Genomic DNA, 22,711 nt, shown 5'->3' on the forward strand with positions numbered 1-22,711 from the left:
CACATTTTAATTGCATTCTGCTGATGATATATTTTAGTGGTCTACCACTGAATGCTTAAAATAAATTTAGATTAAGGTGATTATGCAGCAAAGAGGCTTTGAGTTCTCTGTGCGAATTCAGTGGATATAATTAAACAAATTCATGATTTAGAATTGGGGAAGTTATATTACTAGTGCAGTGCAAGCAGTCTCCTTTCTGGTCAAGTTGACCCATTTAAAGTTGCAGAGAAAATACCATTCCTTTGAGAAAGTATTTTAAGAAATACGGACCATTAAAAGAGGGGTTTGACAGAAATCAGGGGATTATGTTGTGTTTTCTATCTGTAGACTTTCTAATTTGTAATATATATTTTCCTGACTGTTGTTTTTCTCATTAAAAGAAAAAGATAACACCACCTTAGTTTTGTTACTTTGTGACTCTCTGCATAGCTGTTTTAGCTTGTAGTCAGGAGCAGCAATAAGTTGGCACACTTGTAGATACAGGCCCTAGGGAATGAATGATGTTTTCTATGCTTTAGATAAGGATTATCATCCTTGGAAATGGTATTTACCCGTCTGTATTGTTGGTTTGTGGAATTGGAATCCCCTAAGTGCATTCCGTGTTTAGCTGACCACCTTGCCCTCGCAGTTGCTTACTCTTTTCCCTGCTTTCATTTCTTCTATGATACATCAGTTTGACAGATCCTTGAGCTGTTTTCGTACTTCATACAAAGAATAGTTGTAATTAAAATCAGTCTTTTTCTTAGAATTCAGTACTTCAATGTAAAGTGATGGTGATATATAGAAGAATTACTGAAAAACAAAGCAAAGCAAGCTTTTTTTATTAAAGTGTTTCTGTATTTTGTACTGCATTTGAGGTTTCCATTATTATGTCTTGGCTCATAACTTAGGATGCAAGAAAGCATTTGACACTGCTATATTTGTCCCTTACAATAGTACTTTGTTCTGAATTCTAGGGGGGTTTTTATGATTAGAACATGAAACATTCTAAAAGACATCTCCCCTAATCCTGGGATATGTAGCAGAACAGAGATTATTTATTCATTCTTGTTAGCTTTTCAGTCAAAGGGAGACATAATCTATCTTCTTTCTTTCATTACATTTTAAAATGCCAACATTTTACTGTAACCCAAATTCTTTCCAACTGATTTTCAGCTAATACTTAAAATGTCATCTGTAAATACCCAAAATGTGATTTCTTTCTATTCTTGCTGTTCATCTATTTTTAAAAAAAAAAAAAAGCCAAAAACATTGAATGAAGTAGGACTATAGGATTCAAATCTTGAAAATGCAAGAAATTTGGGCAGCAGAATGCTCTATGAATTTCCATGTCAACTACCTCTAACGCACCCTGGTAGCTTGTTTGCAAGCTGCTATTCTAGAATTTGTAAGTTATTCTCTTTCTGTAGAAGATTATATGATAATATACTCAGATTCAGAGGGTTATTTAGCTTGGCTACAAACATTTTTAATGACTGAAACTTGGTATGCCACGTTACTTCCCAAGAATTAATCAGTTTCCACAAAAACATGTTGTTTAAATTAATCCAAACTCATTAGCACTACAGAGATGGATACTCAGTAAAAAGCCTCCATTAATTAGCACTGCATCCTGTAATATGCCTACAGCTCGTGACCATTTCCTTGAATTTGTGTAGTGTGTGACCTTTTGCATCTGATACTTCATCTACAGCAGAACGATAGCCTATGTTTTGGGTTTAAAACAGCGAGCGTATGTTATAATGAGTGGCACGTTACTCTCTTTTTCCCAATGAATTTCAAAGTCATAAACAAGATTTCTTGTATGCCTCATTTTGAATTCAGAGCTCAATGCAGGTTTTTCATATGTGTTTTGACAATAGGCATAGAAATAACAAATTTTAGTTCTTCAGTTTTTAAGCGTATGGAAATTTTGCTCTTTCTCTTTTCAGTAGCTAAAGAGTATTTCTACAGGGTGCTGGACTGACCCTTCTGGTGGAGGGTCGAATATTCTCTGTCTGCTTGTAGTACCAGAACAACATGAGCGTGTCGATAGTTCAGAAAGCGTATTTGTGAGGCATACAGCAGAGAACAATAATTCCACACTTCAGGGACCTGCATATCTGTGTGCTGTGTTCAGGGGTGCAGAACAATTCTAAACTCATGCCTGTGTTTTCTAAAATAGCTTTCTGCTGTATTTAGGTCTCTTTTTGCAAATCTGTTCCCTATGGTCACCCACCCCCTTATGCTTTATTTTCTTGATGCAGGTACCATTGCCTATCATTAACTTGCTCCTGGAATAATGTTCTTGGTTCAGCAAAGAACTAATTAACATCAAGCAATTATGTCTCTGATCATTAATACATATAAGACTTTTATTCTGTTAACTCAGACAATAGATGTCCATAGTCTGTGAAAACCAACTGAATTCTTGTAGGATGTCTCTATATGGAATGGCAAAGTTTAGTTTTATCTCCTTTCAGCTGGCAAGTGTAATGATTAAGTGCAAATTTTAAAAAATTTATTTTATTTTTTCATTTGTGCAAGAGCTAACCTTCAAAACAGGCCATTGTGTAGATAACACACATGCCTGGAAATAGGAGGGTCACAGGCAGATGACCAATAGAAAAAGCACAGACCTCTCTCCTAAAGAACAACTTCCTCAACCTGAAAAATAGGACCAACTCATGAAATTCAACTGGTTTTTTACCTCCTTTTAAAAAAAAATCCTTTCCTCCCCTTTCTCTTCAAACTGGCTACAAACCCCAATTTATCATCATGATGTATGGTATCATTAATCCTTCTTGAAAGCAAGATGCATAATGCTGCAGTGTTGGCACTGAGCAAACTTCTGCGGCCTAACTGTCTTCACGCCCTTTTGAGTCTCTTGTTCTAGCAGAATGAAGCTGGACTCATAATGAGTTTAGCTATCATGCTGTTTGCAGCAGCAAGTGACCTATTATACTGTTCCCTTCCCTTCCCCTCCTTCCTCTCCCCTTTGCTAACGTGCTATAGCTAGAAAACGAGCGAGACAGGGCTGCTAGTTTATGCTCTAGCAGTAAGCTGTTAGGAACAGAGGTCCCTATAGGGGTAGAATGACCTCTTTTATAAGCAAGGACAAGAGTTTGCTTTGTGGTAGAGAGAAACCTTTTATGCTTGCTTTGATATTTAATGATTACTTGGCTCTATGTGATGCATGCTTTTTATTGGGAACTCTCAAACTTTTTTCTTTTATATTAATACCGTAAGAAAAAGGAATAATTTAAATGAAACTTTTAGTACGATTGCAAGCTTTCTTATTCCTTTTCTTGAAAAAATCCTCATATCAAAATACTTTGCTTACAATATAGTAGCACAAGTGAACAAAATAAACTGTTTGATACAAATTGTAAAACTTAAACCCTACAACAGTCACAGGTAGTAAACTTCCTTCACCTTTATGGCAAAACATTTTCTGCAAAAGGAGCAGTTCTGGTTTTGAGACATTTATGCAAGGGATTTAGCTAAATAAGCAAATTCTATGTCCTAAATGGTTTCATCAGTTTCATCTGTCAGATGCATGACTTTGGAAAATTAAAACTTTGAGTAAATCCTCTTGCAGCTTCCATTTTCTTAACCATGCAAAATAAAATGGAAAGCCACTGTTAGTCATATGGCTATTAGGTTCTTCTATCAGACTTCACATCTAAATATAAAACAGATGACAGAGGATTGTTACATAAAATTTGCCTTGATGTTACTAAGGCCCAGATAAGTATCTGGGCCAGAATTCTTAGTTTAAGTATGGAGGTTTTGATAAAATCTCTGAAGTAACCCTAAAAATTAATGTGAAAGGTGGTAGCAGAAGTGTGTGCATATATTTTGTTGTAGGAAGGAAGGGGGTGTTTTTGGTTTTTAATTATATACAAACCCACAGTGTGTTGTTATTTTATTGTAGAAGTAATTAAGAAAAGTTCTTATTTGCAATGCTTGTAATTTTTTCACTGTGATTCAGCTCTGATTTGATTTTGTAAAATATATAAAGAGAAATTAGATGCACTTTTTGGGGAAAAAATGTATAAAACGTAAAATTTTTAAAACTTAATAACACTTTTACATTGAGATGGAACCAAGCTGTTTCTTTAACTCTTCTGCATTGAGCTTGGTAAGGCATTTCTTTAGCTCTTTGCATCACAGTTCATTTAAGCTCTGATTACAACTTAGTATGGAAGTGAGAGAGAGAACACGTTTTACTTTTTTAAAATATAAATTAATCTAACCAAAATTCAAAAAGGGTGTCATACTTTTGAAAAAGTAATTGCTGGAAGAGTTAAGAGGATCCAAGATGCAATTAATTTTTCTGTCTTGCAGTTTGCAAGTATAGCTCAAACTTTTTTACATTAGTTTGCAGGATCAGGAATTTATTGTAAGTACCTATGTCACATCTATGGTAAATGATCCTTTAAATCAAGTTCCTGTTATGGCTTCATATGATTTGAGACTTTCATACCATGAATATATACTAATGTATAGCATTTATATAAATACATGAGAACTTTAATCATTTGTTAGTGTAAACATTTACTGAAGTATGTTGGCAAGGAGAAAGAAAAAGTATCTTGAATTTTGTTGCTAAGTGTAGTAGACAACACTGCCAAACAGAATCTTCCGAAGTGATATTGGTCAGTATTCTACTTTTAAAACACCGTTATCCTACATGGGTCGAATAATATCAGTCAGTATAACTTGGTCTGTGTGTCACTTCGCATTAGTTTCCAAACATTTGTTCTCAAAAATATGTAGACCATAAAACTTAGTGTGTTCATTTCCTAAGCACTCTAATATATGTGTCATCCAGTGGGTAGTAGAAACCACAACTGCTTTAAAGGCTTATACTGTACTAAGCACTAGCAAAACATAGCTGTAGTCTCTGTAACTGCAGACTGACATCCAGAAGTAATAGAAATAATCCTGCAATGAGAGGCATCCAAGTGCACCAAGTGTGCTGGCTGATGTCATTATGGGGCTGTTCTCTCTCATCATTCAAAAGACTTGACAACCAGGGGAGATTCTTGGTGACTGGAAGAAGGGGAATGTCACCCTGCCCTTCAGGAAGAGCAAGAAGTAAGATCTAGGGAACTACAGGGCAACTGAACCTCACTCTCTGTGGAGCAAACCCTCCTAGAAGTCACCTCTAGGCACAGGAAGGACAAGAGGGTCCTTGGGAACAGCTGGCATAGATTTACCAACTGCAAATCCTGTGACTGTCCCGAGTGACTTTTCTGATGGGACGTCTGGCTTTGTAGCGGAGAGGAAAGCAGTGGAGTTTTGGTGTTTTGGGGTGGGTTGGTTTTGTGGTATTTTGGGGGTTTTCTCTGGGGGGAAGTTTAGTAGGTTGTTTGGTTGTTTTGTGTTTTGGGGGTTTTTTGTCATTGGGGTTTGTAGTGGAGTTGAGGGTTTTTTGTCTTCTTCTGGGGTTTTCTGTTTTGGTTATTTTTAGTGTGGTTTGTTTTGGTTTGTTTACTTTGAATTTAGCTATGACTTCAGCATAGTCTCCCACAATATTCTTAGATCGGTGAGATGTGGATGGGATAAGTGGATGGTAAGGTGGCTGAAGGAATTGGTTGGACTGTCAGGCTCCCAGGGTAGTGATCCAAGGTATAAAGTCTAGCTGGTGGATACTAATGGTGTTCTGCAGGGATTGATACTGGAGCCAGTATTTCCTGTCTATATTATTAAGGTGGAGAGGGAGATAGAGTGCATTTTGAGGAATCTGGGAGATGATACCCAAATTAGGGGAGTACTTGACTGTCTGGAGGGTATGGCTATTATTGCAAAGGACCTCAACTGCCTGGAGAAATGGACTGACTGTAAACTTCATGAAGTTCAACAAAGTCAAGTAAAATGTCCTGAATCTAGGATGAAGTAACACCATGCTGCACTGTGGATGTGGAGAGCTGACCGTCTGGGAAGCAGCTTTGCAGACTTTGGAGTTCCACTGGGCAAACTGGTGAACATGAGTCAGCAGTGGAACTCCTGAGCAATTATGAGCTTTGCCCTAGATGCTGTTATCCGGAATACAGCCGCAGGCCCTGGGGAGTGACTAGTGCCTTGTACTTGGCAGTTATGAGATCTCACAGAGGGAGTGCTCTGTCCAGTGTTGGACGCCCCAGGACAAAGCTGCTGACATATTGCAGCAGTTCAGAAGAGGGACACTGAAATGATTAGGAGGATGGAGCACATAGCACACAAGAAACGCATTTGTGGAGCCTTTGAAAAGAAAGCTAAGAGGAGATTTTATTGCTGTTTATGACTGCCTAATGGGAGGGTATGGAGAAGGCAGAGCCAGACTGTCTTGTAGTCAGACAGACCTTGCAGAGATAGGATGAGAGGTAACAGGACAAGTTGGAACACAGGAAATTGCAATTAGGTGGAAATAAAAATATTTTACCCATAGGGTTGTCAAATATTGGAACAGATTACCCAAAGTGGCTGTGGTATTTCTGTCCTTGGAAATATTCGGAATGCAACTGCAGAAGGGCCTGAGCAATCTCATCTAATTGGACCTGATCTGAACAGGAGATTGGATTAGATGACCCCCAGAGGTTTTTTGCAACCTAAGCTATTCTGTGATCCAGTGAAAAGAAATTCTCACTGTGTGTACAGAATTGTCTTTCCTGATGACCACATAAAGTGGAATTTTTTCAGGCTTTTAGATTAAGTCACTCTGTGTAGTGGGTCCTTATGTAATACTAATCAATGCTTCAGATCAATATATGTTATTAAAGAGGTACTTTAAAATTCTTGATTATGAGTCTAATAGCAAAAATTCAGAGAAATATTTTTCTGGTCCTCATTTTGAAGTGCACTAATTCTGAACAGCCTTTCTTGGCCGCTCAACCAGCCGTTGCTTCCTCCTGTGATGTGAAGGGTTGGTTAGGCCAGCCTTCATTTTGCTAAACTTTCTCTTTTAATGGGAGTTTTGGGATCTAGTAGTTTCTCCAAGCATTGCATTCCAGTAGGTCAGCCCACATTTGTAAATGTCATTCAGATCTTGTTTTCCTGTTTGTGGCAAGCATTAAGAAAACAGGAGTGCATAATCATTTTTCATGTCCTTAAGACTGTCCAAAATGATGAAAAGATAGATCTTTTGAAAAGAGGAAATATTTTTTGACATAATAAAGATCCTCTAGAAATTCAGGCTTGACAGCTTGCGTCTTTCACCAGCTCTGTACCTAGATCTGTATTTTTTTCTTCAATCTGCTTCTTTTGTCATCTACTTGACAGATATCCTGTAGTTTCCAATTGTGACAGTTAGGTGTGAGTTACTTCCTGAGTAACTGGGGTGAGTTTGTACAGGACTGTGTCTAACTCCATTCTCTCTCTCCTCTAGAAGCCCTGTATATATACAGATCAAATGAGGGTTTCTTGATGAACTGGAAATGAATCCTTCTAAACCTCTATTAGCATCAGTGAGTTGCTCCCTTGATTTTCTCTTTCAGTAGGTTTCTGCAATGAGATGCTTCAGTGCTGATCTGTGTGGTTGAACTGGCTGTCTTAAGAGGAGGGGTCTAACATGGTGAATCAATGCTTGCAGAGTACTTCAGAATTATAGGAGGAACTTGATTCCTCCAAATCTCAGTTTCTGTTTAAATTTGCATTATATTCAGGTTGATACAGTGATATGCTTTGTGCACAGATGCCTTCACAATTTCCCAGTTAAGGCACTCATTCAGCGAAGTAATCTAGCACATGCACTGCATCAAGTATGTAAGTAGTACCTGTAAAATCCACACTGAGTAAAGAAGGGGAAACTCAGATAATTGAAGGCAAAATAAATTAATGTGGGCTAAGCTCATTCTGAACAATGAGCATGTTTCAAAAGAATTTTTTTTCCCGAGCCTTTTTCTCTGTCTTTGGCTATGATATTTTTTAATAATTTTTTTTAATAATTCTAAGGGTGTCAGATTCTAATGGTCAGATTGATTGTCCTCAAGCCTGCAAGCAGTTTTTGACAAACATTGAAGTCAGGCCTCCCCTTGGCAGATGGTCTATAAGATTTCTGTGGTGCAGTGGGGGAGGTATTTCTGGGTCTGTACAGCACTGCAGGCTGCCATAAGAATTCACTGTTCGAGAAGAATTGCAAGGAGGTCAGGCAGTTATTGATAAGCATATGTGGGCTACTGAGAAGGTCAGATTCAGGGGCCTCCCACTGAGGCAGCCTGCAGAGCATTGTGCTGTTGGAAAAGCCACTCCTCTTCGCATTAGAAACTCTGCCGGGAAAGAAGAGAATGAAGGGAAGGAGAAATAAAAAAGAAGGGGCTTTGGGTATTGAATGTAATTTGTACAAAGGTAGAGCAGGCTAACAAATAGGAGAATTTCACTGGGATAAGTGTCCAATATTTTAACATCTTCAGGTGTTTTTGTAGATTGAAGAAAATTAATTTTTCAGATGGACTAGGTTTCTCTTCAGTTTAAAGGATGTTTGGTACCACTGAAAAGAGTGTTTACAATAGTGACATGAAGATAAAGCAAAATAAAAATGCTGGAAGTTTTTTATTAGAGAAACTATTTATTTCAAGTGGTCTCTGAAACAGATATGCACGTATCTCATAAAAGTGATAACTGTAGGATTTATCTTCTTTATGACAAGGATTGTTTACCCCATATAAGTGAAGTTCAAACCCATGTCAGATAATCTGCTATGAGTATTCTTTATATTGGGAATTGGAGAAGAAATAGGCTCAGAACTTCCTTCAGTTCCTTGGAACCTATTATTTTTCCAGTATTTTTCATTCTCAGTCACCTCTGATTACAGCTGAGCAGAGATCAGAAGCCAACTATTGAGGTTTCTCTTTTGTGCTGGGTAGTGATGGCAGGGTGAGAAATAAACTACGAGCTGTGACCAAAGGCAGACTTGTAATTATTTGGCTATAATGATAATTGGCCTTAATACTGTAACAAATGCTCTGAGTTTGCACATCTGAACTCTGCCGTTTGGATCAATTTTCTTGTTTACAAAATCAGCTTGCCTTTGTTAGCACCAAAATTACCCAGTGACAGAATGGTGAATGATCGAGTGAGGTTCGCTGCAAAAGAAAGGAAAAGAATTCTGCCTAGGGCTGAAGTTTGGAGGGCAACAGGGTGAAGTGAAAATAGGAATTATTGGAATTATTGGTTGACTTCATTAATGCTGGTTGAGAGGTCTGTTATTTTCTCCTCTTACCTGGTGTAATGTTAGACTCCTAAACTGAGATGCAAAGGACTAGAATAAACAGCCTAAAAACAGTTGACATAAAACCTCTATCACATACAGTTTTGCATGAATTTGGTTTACGTTGCTTGTAAAGACTTATCACTCACAGCACCTTTCAGTATTTGAAGATCCATTTTGTCAACCTGAAATTGGGACATGAACATTCTCCTAAAATACAGGTGTCCTTTCTCCTCCCTGCCCTCCCCCACATTAAGATTACGTCCTTGGCTCTCTCAGCATGAATTATTCCCATTGCTTGTTGTTCAACACCCTGATCGGAGAGCAGATGAGACATTTATTCCTGTTGTTGCTGATTTACTATTACAGCTGCTTCCTCTTCTTGTGATTTAATTTGAAGTTTCAGCCCACCAGGGGGCTAATGGTCCCCACCTATGCAGCTTTAAAAGCTCACTGTTGTTTTCCACCGGAATGTTATTTCCATTCCTAGCCAGTGATTTATTATTTTTTCCTCAGTGTTCATCAGGTAACTGTGAGGCAGTATTCCATTAGCCATTTTCATGTGGGGGAAAAAAAAAAAAATCCAAACCCCCGCAACTCCTTAGGTTGAAAGCTTACAAATGAGAATTACTCTGTGACAGTAGAGACTCAGCAAATAAATAACAGTTTTGAAGTGCAGACTGGAGACTCAAAAATAAACCAAATGTAACAGGACCTTAGCAATCATTTACATCCTTTACACTTCTCTTCTTTTTAACATATAGCATATACAAGTCATTTTTTTTTCCATTTCAGGAAAACGCAGGGCAGGCAGCAAACCCTAGAGTATGTGCAGTAGAATCCACTGTGTGATTGTGTACTGCTAGTAGATTCTGCATGGGGAGCTCAGTTTGAGAGGAACTACAAAATTGTGACTGCAACTGGACAACCAAGGAGAAGTTAGTACTTCAGGAATGCTTTATACCAGACTTCTTACAAGATCAGAATTACACATCTCTCTTACTGACTAATTCAGGAAGCTAAACTTAAAAATTGATGAGTTTTTTGATTCTAAATAATAAGTGACCTTGAAAACCTTTCCGTACAAACAGGATTAACTTTGATGTTTAGCAAAGCTTGTTCTCTGCCTTTATTGTTACGGTGTGAGTTTAAGAGTAGCAGTCTTGAGTTTGCATTTTGTAAAACATCTGGTTTTCTAGGTTTATTACATTTTATGTGATTAAAGTCTATGTACATGTTTATGTTTTCCTCATCTTAAGTATATATTTGTAGCATAAACATATACATTTTATGATACATTCTCTGCTGGTCTAAAGAATTCTTTGATGAATTATGCACCTTCTGGTGTTTGGATGTGTCCTTTACCAATTCATCAGTTGTTTTAGAAATTGAACTCTTCACTGAGTTAATGGTATCTTATCTGGCTAGGAATCACAGGTGTATTCCTCACAGACATCCTGTTTTCGGTGGCTTGTTTCTTGCTCTGGGGTGATAAGGAAAGGGGAGAGGGGTTGCAATGCAAAAAGGATGAAAGCGGCGCAGACCAGTAGAATTGGCTGCATGAAACCTTATTCCTTTCAACTATTATTAAAGGGTGGTACAATCTTTCCCCTCTTTGAGTAGGAGGATATTATTACCACATATCAGTGTTCAAGGTTGCTATTTACAATATAAATCAAATATACTGCTTCCAGAGGCTCTGACTGATGGAGAAAAAAAGCATTAACTGCCAGGAAGCAGGTTTTCCTGTACTATCATTCAGTGGTCACTAACCTTTTCAATACAACCTTGATATTGCATTGCTAATTGTATAATTTAAAGAATACAAGTTTTTAATATTTATTCTAGGAGGAACCTTAATCACAGTGCTTTAGAGCTGCATTTGCTTGTTGGAAGCTTACCAGTTAATAAGCTAACTGCTAGTAATAACCATTAATGCAAACTCTACTTGAGTAATGTCACTTGTGGTGTTTAATGAATTAAGCTCAAAAAATAGGATAGAGTACTAAACTTGACTGACTTGCTGTAGAGGCAGCACAGAATTAGTCATTGGCTGTGAATGTTAATCACTCCACAGCAATGATAATTTACAGCATTGTTGTAGCACTCTTGTGCTCATAAAATGAACTTAATAACCCACTGCTACCCATGGGATAAGCCTTCCTTCTCCTTCCCTCCCCCTTGCAATTGAATATCCAGTCTGGCTGCATAATAGCCTTGTGAAATAGTGCATTTAAAAGAGTGAGCAGCTGTATGATAAAATAAACAGCTCTAAAACAGATTTGTTAATTATCTCTTTCTTTTATTCGCAGAGGGTGTTTGTGAGATATGGCTGACCAGTGAAGACACAGGGGCTTATGGCAGAGACATTGGCACAGACCTCCCCACCCTTCTGTGGAAGCTGGTTGAAGTTATTCCTGAGGGAGCTATGCTGAGGCTTGGCATGACAAACCCTCCCTATATTTTAGAGCATCTGGAGGTAAGGAAGAAAAGAGAATCATTTATGTGCCGACATAGACATTCATTGAGTGAGTCAGCATGGAACCTTGTGTGCAGTGTGTTTCATTTTAAGCGGTAACTCGAAAAAATTATAGACTTCACGTAAATTTATAGAGTTAGACTAACAGTGTTAAGCCATTTGCCTGACACAGCAAGTTATTGAAATAATAAGATACTCAAATGATTTTGGAATCATAATATTACTGAGATCTCTGACGTGTAGGACCTTATTGTAGTGATGTTCATTTTTGTGTATGACTAGTGTTTCCAATAACTAAAGGAAATGTCATTAGGAGGTGATAGACTCTGGGATTGAATTTGTCTTCCTGCTACAACTCAGGCAAATATTTCCAGAAACACTATATGCTGGTCTCTCTCAATGGTGTATTCATTATCCTGTTTCACATGTTATTTTTAGAGTCTGTAGACTTAATGATAAGAAATATAAATCTAAGTATAACTATTTTAAAAAAATGTAACAAAGTAGTTCAATGAGATTAGAAGCTACAGAGTGTACAAGAGTGTGAATTTGAAAGAGTATCCTGTGCACAGAGAGGAGGAAATGAGAGTTTCTTCTCAAAGTTGGGTTGGTTTTGTTGGATTCTGTCACCAGATGAATTTATTGAAATTCCTAGGAACTGTTCACAGAATGAACCCAATTTTAAAGTGAAGAAAAAAGCAGGGAAGGATGTAGTTTAAGGTAAATTTTGTAACCATGTGCATCAGCAATACCCAGATAAATAGCTGGTGTCCATGCTGCTTTGCCAGAGATATTATAGCATTAATAGTTGCCCTTGTGTTTCCTTAAGGTGTCATGGACAGTATTTTCTCACTAGAGTGCCATAACTGTACCTTTCCCTAATGTTGAATCATGTGGACTAGGAGAATTTCATCTTGATAGGAATAAGCAGGTTTTCACTTCTCCAGCTACAGAACACAAAATGCAGAAAATTGCAAGAAAATTCCTGGCTTATTTTATTCTTTGGTTTAACATACGCTTCACTAAGAGTCTTAACAGCACACCTGATAGAAGCCTTTAGGAAGTGGTGTGGTTGTTTGTGAGAGCTTTGTGTTGTGTCTCAGACTCTCATATCTGTCTCAAGTTTTTCTTCTTTTCTTTTTTTTTTATTTTAACGTTTTTCAGCATCTTGTACAAAAACAAATCAAGCTTTTAGTTAGTGTCTTTGCTTAAATTTTTTATTTGCGTTATTTAATGGTTTGGCATAGACTGCTGCTTTTGTCACTGCTGGTCATCATATGGGTACTTTTAGAAGCTTTAAAAAAAAAAAAAAAAGAAAAATCAGCTGCTGTAAATAGCAAACTGCTCTGCCCAGGTAAGAGGCACTGTAGTAGTCTTAATTTGATATAATCTGAGAAAAGTGGAAAGAATATTGCTTTGCTTCAATCAGTAGCCAACATAGTAAGTGTGAGCTTTCTGTTCACAAGTCTGTAAATTTATGGTCTCTGTTCTTCCCGTTTCTAAACTTTCTAGAAAGTGCTGTAGGTAGGACTTTTATCTGACTCATATTTAGGAAAAATACTTTCATTTCTTTAAAATGGATTTTTATGTGTCATGAGGAATTCATGAGAACCTATTGAAAATGAGTGTCTTGAATGTTGCTGTGCAGAGCATGCTTTATGTGTGCACCAGCCTTATTGTATAATGACAACATCTGCTGTTGCTTGTCATCTTCAGTGTTCCATACAATTTCCAGTTCATATGATTTTTTTAAAGGATTATTTAATCACAATTCTGTGTTTCACATGTGACTAAGAATTTCTGAGCTTGAAATTTGGTGACATAATTTTGATGATTTGACAAACTAAATTTGTAAAAAAATTTTTGCCTTCTGCATTTTTATCTTATCTCCTCTTCTAAGCTCACCAGACTTGTCTTTGAAGGATCACTGGGCAGTGTTAGCAGTCTTCTGTATACATTTTCACTAAACAAAATAAACTTTTTATGGGGAATGTGCTTTTAATTTTTCAGTTGAGGAAAGGGTAAAAGTATAATTTGTTAAAAAAAAACCCAAATTAAATGAGAAAGTGATTAACCTTCGTGTCAGTTGATGAGGATAAAATCCAGATGTAGATCTGTTATCTCTTAAGAAAGGTATGAAGTTGGGTTATTTGCTTCAAACATCTTTCATTAATTGTTTTAAAAGGTGCTGCATTTTAATAATTTATTTTGTTAGAAATCATCTTGCTAATTAGGATGTTGTTTGGCTTTCTGTGAAAAAATTTTACATTTGAAAATGTACTAATCTTGTGTCACTTTTTATATACAATGAAAAGGACCAAGTTATTCCAGTCATGTATTCTTTTTAAAAATCAGAAATTTTTTAGCAATACAGCTTGCATACAACTGAACATATGCAACTGCTAGGCAAGAGTTTATTTCACTTTAGAAATTAACACGTCTGATATGTAGAATAGAGCAACAGTAGTCATGTAAAAGTATAAATTAATTTTAAGATCTAGACAGAGCTTCCCTGGAGACTCAGTCTAAAAGCAATTATTTTGATTCATTTACACTTTTCCCATATTTATTGGAGCTTACCTGCAGGTAAAAGGTTTGGCCAGTTTTATGTCTGTCTTATTCTTCTAACCTCCTAAGCTAGTAACAAAGTTTATTAACATATATTTGTTTTCTCCAGTTACACTCAGTTGTAAGTTAAATGTTTTAAAAATATGTGTTTCCAGAGATGATGCTATGTATATTTTTTTCAATACTGATCTGTAGTAATACATGGACTCTTCTATCATTAGAACTTGTTAGCTACTTATATATGAGTTTTTTAAACAATTTACTAAAATCTGTTTTCCTTCCAGTTGTTGTTGTATATTTTAATCACTCATCATTCAAAGCATCAGGTCATTGGCTTCATTATGTCCTTGGAATTCACAGGTTTATTTTACTCTTTGCTGGAGTGTCTGCACCTTTCAGTTTTCAGGATGTGAGGAGATTGGAGATAAAAAGAATAGGGGTGCCCAGATTAGTGTGGTGAGTTGTTGATGGCACAGATGCAGCAGAAGGAAAGAATTCCCTGGATAATGTTGCAGCAATGCTAATGTCCTTAGTGAATGAGGAAAACATTGCACTTACGGATAATGTGATTGAACAGAGTCAGTTTAAGATTTCATATGATTTAAAATACTGAGCATACCTAGTGCCTTCAGGTGCTGCTGTCAGGTAAATGTCATCCTGTACTTAAAGCTGGTTGTTGTTTTAGGGGATGCTGTTAATCTCTTGAAAATCCTCAATATGCTTGTGTTGTATGGTCTCACAATTTAGTACTTTAGTTTTTTATTCAGTAAATATGGGGGTAATAGTACCGTGTTGAGCATGACCAGTCTTGGGATGAGAAGCAACCATATGTTTTCAAACTGTAAATTCTGCATTTGGTTAGGCCTTTTTATTTGTAAAGAAAGAAGTATTTGGAACCATACAGTCTTTTACAGTCATGCAAAATATTAAACACCTTTTGATATGCTGCATACTGAGCTGAGTCATTACAAAAAGAGCCTTTATCACAACTATTCAGGGTGTAAAAATACTAAATATTTTATCTGCTATTTTCTTCAGCTACAGATGATGTCTGCGCTTACTTTAGTGAGTAGTATGAAGTAGCAAAAGCAGGAAATCACAGAATTTGGTAGTGAAACCACTATATTTAGGTTTACCTGCATTTTGGAGTCCTTACCTCAAAGTCAGTCTAATTCTGTTAGTCAGACTTTCCCACTACCTATGATCCAAAGCTATTTCAAAGACAGACCATTGATTTGAAGCCCTCTGTTCCCATCACAGTGAGTACACTCACTGTGAACCTGGAGTATGGCTACTGATTTCCTTGGATGTGAATTTAGTTTGCCCACTACAAGGTCACCCTGCAGACTGAACAAACCGATGGCCATAAAGGGAGCATGGGAAATTGCACTTTAAAATTTCACTGCTGCTTTGAACAGGCAATGAATGTGAACGCAGCCGATCCTTGTAGGACTTCTCCCACATGAGGTTTGTTGGTATGACAGAGAGGGTTATTTGGTGTGTTTAAAGAAACTGAAGGACTGGAGACCTCAACATTTGTTTCTCTTGATCGTAGTACTAAGACTGAGAAAAAAGTTGGAGCTTGTGGTTTACCTGCAGAGGACATTTTCAGTTTTCCTCTTGGAGAAAATCTGGCTGAGCAATGGAGGTAGTATTGTGGTTTTCCAAAGTGCTCTTTCGCAGTCTTAGAGTCTCTTTGAATGTATACATAATGAGGCATGTTGCTTACTTATTTGAAGTTTGGTCTCAAACTGAGATTTTGCAATATGTGCAGTGGGAGATATGTCCAGTCCTCTCTTAATATGTCGATGCAACACGGCATCGAGAAAAACTTGGAATTTTATCTACATGGCAGAAAGTTTTAGTAAACAGACATGAACTATGGTCAGGGAAAAATAATTTAGCTCAGATTTTATTTTTTTTTCTAAATTTTATGTGATGTTAAAAGTGAAGGAGAAGGTTAGTGTTAGAGTCCATTTTACAATCTTAGCAAAACCTAAAAGGAGTGCATGTGTGTGTGGTTACCTTGTGTACTCTTGCCCATATGTCTTTGCACAGAGCTACTGCTCTAATTACACACACTGCCAGATGGCAAAGATTTTATCATCTTATAGTATCAACATGTAGCAGAAGTGCGTAAGGAATACACCCTGCTTTAGAAGTAACCTCCAGGCATTTTTTCTACAATCCTGTTACAAAGCTAGCTAGTGCTCCAGTGAGATGGTGTTTAACATCTACTTGCAGTGACTGATGGAGCGGGAGGGTTGGAAAAAGTCCATTAAAACAGTGGCAGGAGATAAACGATGAAAGGGAGTTAGTCTGAAAAGTAAGAAATAAGGCCAAACGTATAGCAGCTTGAAATTAATTAATGTTTGTGGCATAGTGTTAGATACTAATTTTTGCCCTGATTATATTTCACTTTTCCATAACTGAATTTTCTTTTTAAGTAACTGGGGCCCTGTCCAAATCACAAGGGAATATAGATCATCCAGACTCTAAAAAGGCAGGGACTCACGTCTCAGCCTCAGTTTACCTCTTGCAGATTTAAGTCTAACTGTACTTCCAGAGTTGTCTGGGATTTTAGTATGGCACTTTCTGTGAGTGATGGGATGCTTCCAAATCTGTATAAAGGAGGCAGTTCACACCTGCCATTCCCGTAAGTGCTTAATTTCACATGACTAGATGAGTAGTCATCTTTGTCACCTGTCAAAATGAGTCTGTCTCAAACCATACTATATGCCATCTGGGGGCTTTATCTCCGTTATTAATTCAGGACATTTGAGTGGTACACCAGCCACTGAGATGGAGTCTGGATGGCAGCAGTGTCTTTAAATGCATAAGGTGTGCCAAGTGTACCACGAGTTGCAATAGTATTTCTTTGCTCTTTTGCTTTGATTTTTCATGTCAGCTCAGTGTTCATGTTCCGTACCCTCATTGAAGCTGATACTCTACAGATGGCTCCCTCAAACGTGCCCTGACACAGCACATAGAAATGTATTACAGTGAAATAACTAATTCACTTTTCTTTTTTTCTATATTGTCCTTTTTTCCTCCGAGTGCACCAAGCATTTTTGAGCATTGTGCATAAGCAAGTTTTGAATAACCTAGAGTGTAAGCTGATTTGAACTGCATTTAAAAAGGGAATAATATGCACACTTTTCTCAATGGTAAATAAAAGGGCAGCATTATTCAAGAATTAAAAGGCCTTTAGGGTATGTATTTGTTTTGTTTCTAGTGTTATTTTTTGTCATTTTCATAGACTGCTGCTTTTGAAAGTGCCAATTAAAATCTGTTGATTTGACCAGAAAAAATGAAAACTGCAGCATACATTTAAATAAATGAATAGTTAAGCTCTTGACTTCTTATTACTGTGAGTTTTGTAGCGTTTTGTAGTCGATGGACCATGCAACTTTCCCTTGCCATAATTACAAAGTTGTCTCTATGCAAACTGCATTTGTTTTGATAGCAGTATAATTGAAAGGAATCTCGGATACTAAAGGGAGGAGAACAGGGGCAGTTGCATCTGGGCTTCTAAGAAAGAAAATGGGGGGGGGAATGAAGGGACATTTACTATTTTCTTTGGTATTATGTTAAGTGCTTATTCGTCCTATGTAAGCTGTGTATGCATCTTTGCTTACTCTGTGTATTCCTGCTTTTTATTTTTTAGTACTAAAATAATCTGTCTCTCCTGTTCTTCCTCTGACAGTGTTCTTTGTCTTTGGGGTTTTCAAATATAGCACATTTCCTTGCAATTGCTCCTTAAGACATGGTGTCATGGGAACATGAGCTCACCTCAGAGTGAATATATTTTTTGATATTATGGGGTTAGGAAGTGGATGAAACTGTGCTGTGCTTTGGGATACGTTTTGTCACACCACTTCCTCTAATCTAGCGTTTTAAGATCTCAGACTCAGCAGATCCTAGTGTCTGTAAATGCTTGCTGACATGTTCATTTCCAGCTGGTAGAATATGATTTGGCTTAATAAATGTCAAAATAAGAACCCCTTTTACTCTTCCTGAAGGTTTTATGTTGTATTTGTGAATCTTGGGTGCTCTCAAAAATTTTAACAATGTTATTGTATTGAGAACTTTGATGAACAATAAAGGTTGCCTTCCAGGCAATGTGGAAGGAAGATTTGTGTTACTGGGAACAAAGCTCCTGTTCTTTATAAACACTAGTAGAAAACATTCTTTGAGATAAACAGAGAAAGAACTGGTTTTATTTATGCAAAATTCAGTTTTCCATCAAGATGGAATATTTTATGCATGCATCTATTGCTCTGCTGTATTAAATAATCTGTGAATAAGAATTGGTGTTGCAAAAAGGAGTTAACATTACATAGCACACTATTTGACCAGTTAAAGGTGTGCATATTAACTGTACCTTAATTATGATTTACTCATATGAATGTTTCTCTTGCTCGTTAGATAGCATAAGAATGAAGAGCATTTAAATGCAGACAGATGCACACTCAATCTTGTGTTGAGTGTCAGGTTGTCTACTTATAATGCTGTCTCATCCTAGCAGTCCTTTGGAGCTGGAGCTTTGGTGAATTACTAGCAGAAAATAAAAGTCACCATTAATTGAGCAATATGTTCACAGAATGGGTAATGCATATATGGGACACTGCATTTGTGCTCAATAAAGCGGGAATTTTATCAGTTGCCATGTTCTTTAAGGCATTGAGGTAGAAGCTATTATCAAATATATAGTTTGCATAACAAGCTATGCCATTTTCTTTTAATATTTCTGCCTTCATTGTTAAACAAATAAGATTTCACTTTCCTAGTTATTTGTATTATAATAAGTAAAGTTCTACCAACTACTCTCCACGCTGTTCCAAAAGCTTCTGTTTAGTTTAGATGCATAAACCCTTTTGTTTTCTTTGATAGATGAGCTGTCACATTTGCTGTGCTTTGCAACATCATCTACATAATCTTCAGTAAGACTGCTTGCTTCGTTAGGCTTTGGCATTTGTTTAAAAAAAGGTTGATCTTTTTTTAGGTGATTATTCTTTAAAAATGAGAAGAAGGAAATATAATGCATTCTAGAAACTTTAATAAAACTGCACAATAATATTGGTTTTGGGTTTCTGTACCATTCTATACCATTAATTGAGGAAAAGACATAAAATTTCTTCTACCTAGTCTTTGAATTCAATTGATTTAGTTGTGTTAAATGTGCAAGGGCTACTGAAGAATGTAAATTCTGTGATAATCAATCTTGTCATTATGGTTTAGAATATTTTTATTCTGTTTTATTATGAAATTTAGGTCAGCTCACAAAAGAAAGTGGTAGTGCTTGCCTAAAGGTTTAAGTTCTGATTAAAACCTTCCACTATTTTTCTTCCACTGGAAACTGCTAAAGCAGATGCTATTTTAGGTGTTCTACTTGCTTTTTTGAAATAGAGAGAAACAAGAGAGAGGCTTCCTGGCACTGCTCTGTCTCAGTACAGCTGAATTCTGTAGGGGTGTGCCATTCATTCTATGACTTCCTTCTGAGCAGGAACCATCAATTCTTTTCTGTCCTGTGGGATTCTCATGTTTGAGGTGGTGAACAAATGCATAGTGTGGATGAAACTAGCATGTGGATGAGCATTCCACTCATCCAGCTTTCTGAAGACAAAAAGGTAGTGTGACAGTCCTACTTGCCTATTGTGTGTGCCTCTCTATGCTTTAATTAATTTTCAAGATTTTATTAGCATAAAGTATGATTGAGACAGAGAGTTATTTAAAGTAGCAGTGTGTTGTTGCAATAAATCACCTTTTTAGGGAACTTCACAATATGTGTTTCTAATACATACTGCAAAGAGGAGTACTAATTTACTTCTGGAAAAAAATATTTAATTTGAGGAGTGCTTAATGATGAGAAATTAGAGAGCACCACAGAGAAAATGAAAAAGTGTGTATTTTCTTGCACATCAGAATTAATCATTTCACAAGGAATTAGTATTTGCTTGGCTGGCTTTAAGTCATTGAACCATCACTCTAGCTATTAATTAAATGTACATTTTATCTTAAAGTGAATCAGTTTATTGAAACTGGACAAACTGCACTCTGAAGCTTCACAAAGATCTCTTTAGGATTGTAATGATGGGTGCAGCAGCAACAATAACAGTTCTCATCTTTGAAAGCACTGAACCATTTTACTGCATGTTTCCAGCCACACAACTTCCATCAGTTCCTGTGGGAACTGAAGGTGTGCAATACCTTGCGGAAATTAGTGCGGTATTAATGCTGAATGTGTCACTGAACCAGCTGTGTTTTGATGATGCAGAGACTCAGATGTGCTTGGGCTCAGGGCTCACTACAGACTGAGTAAGAAGCAATCTAACCTATGCAGATGCTGATGCTTAACATTTTACCCAATGTAAAGTCAGTCCTACTTTAATATTGGAATCATGTTGCTTATTATGAAGAGTTTCAGTAACCCGCGTTTAATCTGTACTGGGAGTTACCATTTTTATCAGATAAATGCAAAAAAAGGGTACTCTGCAAGGAGTCTCTTTTTATGCTTGGGTATACCATGTATAATCTTGAAGAGAAATGTATGTACCTGTTAACAAAGTAGGAGAGTTCTTGATGGTTTTGTGTTTAAAAATCAGGTGCTGTTTGTTTCCTTGTTTGTACACTGACTCACCAGAAGAGAAGCAACAAACTTCAAGTGAACCTTTGGACTGTGAAATACAGTTATTGTATTGTGATACTATCTGAATATCACCTTTTGTGCAAGAACTTGAGTTAACCTGTCCTCATTTTTAATAAAGGAAGATGTGGCAAGCTTTTGAAAGCGTATTAGATTTTTTTTTTTTTTTTATGGCTTGGTTTCGTTTTTGAAGAGATGAGGCTTAGTATGTAGCTATGAGGGAGAAAAAATTGCTTAGCTAACTGTGGTTGTTTGTTTTCTGAGGTTGGAAGCAGCAGAGAGATCCCGCACCTAGGAGAACAGCTGGGAACAGCTAGGGCTGAGCATATGGCTTTCATGGCTAGTTTTCCTATCAGCAAGTCACAGCTTGCAGTCTGGTTTATATCCACTTCTAAGGGTGGCCTGAGCTAATACCAGTTTTCTGTTTGGTAATGTAGAAGGCATTTTTCCCATATGACAAAACAGATTTTTGCCCTCCATCTGGCAACCCAAAGATTTGATTTTGAGTTTCAAATTACATTGGTTAGAATTGCGTGGGCTTCTAACTGCTCCAGTGTGACTTGCCTTTATCCTAATGATAGGATAAAGACCTGAGTATGTCATGTCATATTACATGAGGTAGTGGTTGCCACTAAGCTTGCCCATCATGCAGCTTCATTACATCTTCCCCGTTTCATACACAGATGAGGGAGAGGCGTTGCCTTTCAGCCAGTGTCCTTGGGGAGGTTTGTGGTTATACATCCCACACGTTCTTAAGTTTTTACAGCCCCATTACTCACAGGGGGCTGGGAAGTGGGGGGAGAGTTCCCTGTTCATTAGTTTAAACAGGAGCATGTTATGGGCTTTCCAGACTCGATCATACTGTGTCATCGTTCCCGTGCCTGCATCACACGATCACATCTGTTCGTGAGCTGCACTGCAGCAGAGGAATTTATAAAATGGGCCACAACCACTTGATTTTCATCCAGACTGTGCTGGTGGTGGCACCACTCGGCTTCTGAAAAAAAACAGTCAGCAGACACCCCTCATGACATATCCCAAACTAACATCTGCCACAAGGGGATGAAGTTTTGAGGGAGTGCCATTTTGTCATGTTTCCATATGGACGAGTGTTTCTTTGGACTTCACTGCTGGCAGAGGACAAAATCCTTTTGCTAGGAAGCAAGTTATTCACATTATCATGACTCAAACACGAGGCAGAATTCAAATACTGGATTTTTGCCTACTTTAGGTATGGGGGAAGAATCACCGACTGAACAGCTTGCTGGTACTGACATGAAGATGCACAGAAACTGATGTTTATTGTCTCTGTGGTTCTCTGTGGTTGCACGTGGTGTCATTACAAAGAGGAGAAGTGATTTTCTGGTTAGGTGGTTAAATTTGTGTACTGTAATTGCTAGGATAAAATATACTGACTAGGTAGAAATCATTCTGGTAATGTGCCTTGTGTTCTGATATACTCCAACTGCTAAAAACTGGAAAAAAATAATTTCCTATGTGATCAGTATCCTAAAGGATGTTTCACATACATTGTTAGATTCCAAATGTAGATTATTCCTGTGTTTTGTAGAGTCTGGTTTAAACAAATTGTGCTACTCTTTGACCTTTTCATTCCTACACAAAATGTCATTTTTGTGTGCTGCGTCCCTTCGTTCACAGACGTATTATCAGATTCTGGGGAAGAGGGAGAAAAGGCAATAAGCTTTTCAGTCATGATGAAAGACAGAAATTTTCTTTCACGGTCATATAATTTCAGAAAGTTTTTCATTTATTGTTTCCAGATGGAAATAAAATTCTATATTGCATTTTTTCTTCTAACTGAAATATGTCATTATATCTAGTAATG

General features: G+C 37.2%; 1 protein-coding gene and 1 long non-coding RNA gene across 2 annotated transcripts in view; both read left to right on the forward strand.

Annotated features, from left to right (window-relative positions):
* The window catches only part of CDKAL1 (CDK5 regulatory subunit associated protein 1 like 1), a 412,737-nt gene that overhangs the window by 238,551 nt on the left and 151,475 nt on the right, over window positions 1–22,711 (forward strand). The window contains exon 10 of the mRNA XM_017808582.1: window positions 11,485–11,651. Within this exon, the coding sequence (XP_017664071.1) occupies window positions 11,485–11,651 (167 nt within the window). The remainder of the gene's footprint in view (window positions 1–11,484; window positions 11,652–22,711) is intronic.
* Window positions 6,249–10,102, forward strand: LOC108494258. The gene is made up of 3 exons (XR_001873797.1): window positions 6,249–6,350; window positions 7,352–7,430; window positions 9,968–10,102. It is a non-coding gene; the product is annotated as an uncharacterized LOC108494258 (long non-coding RNA).

This window comes from Lepidothrix coronata, unplaced genomic scaffold (assembly GCF_001604755.1).
Source record: "Lepidothrix coronata isolate B3197 unplaced genomic scaffold, Lepidothrix_coronata-1.0 Scaffold23, whole genome shotgun sequence".
NCBI classification, from domain to species: Eukaryota; Metazoa; Chordata; class Aves; order Passeriformes; family Pipridae; genus Lepidothrix; species Lepidothrix coronata.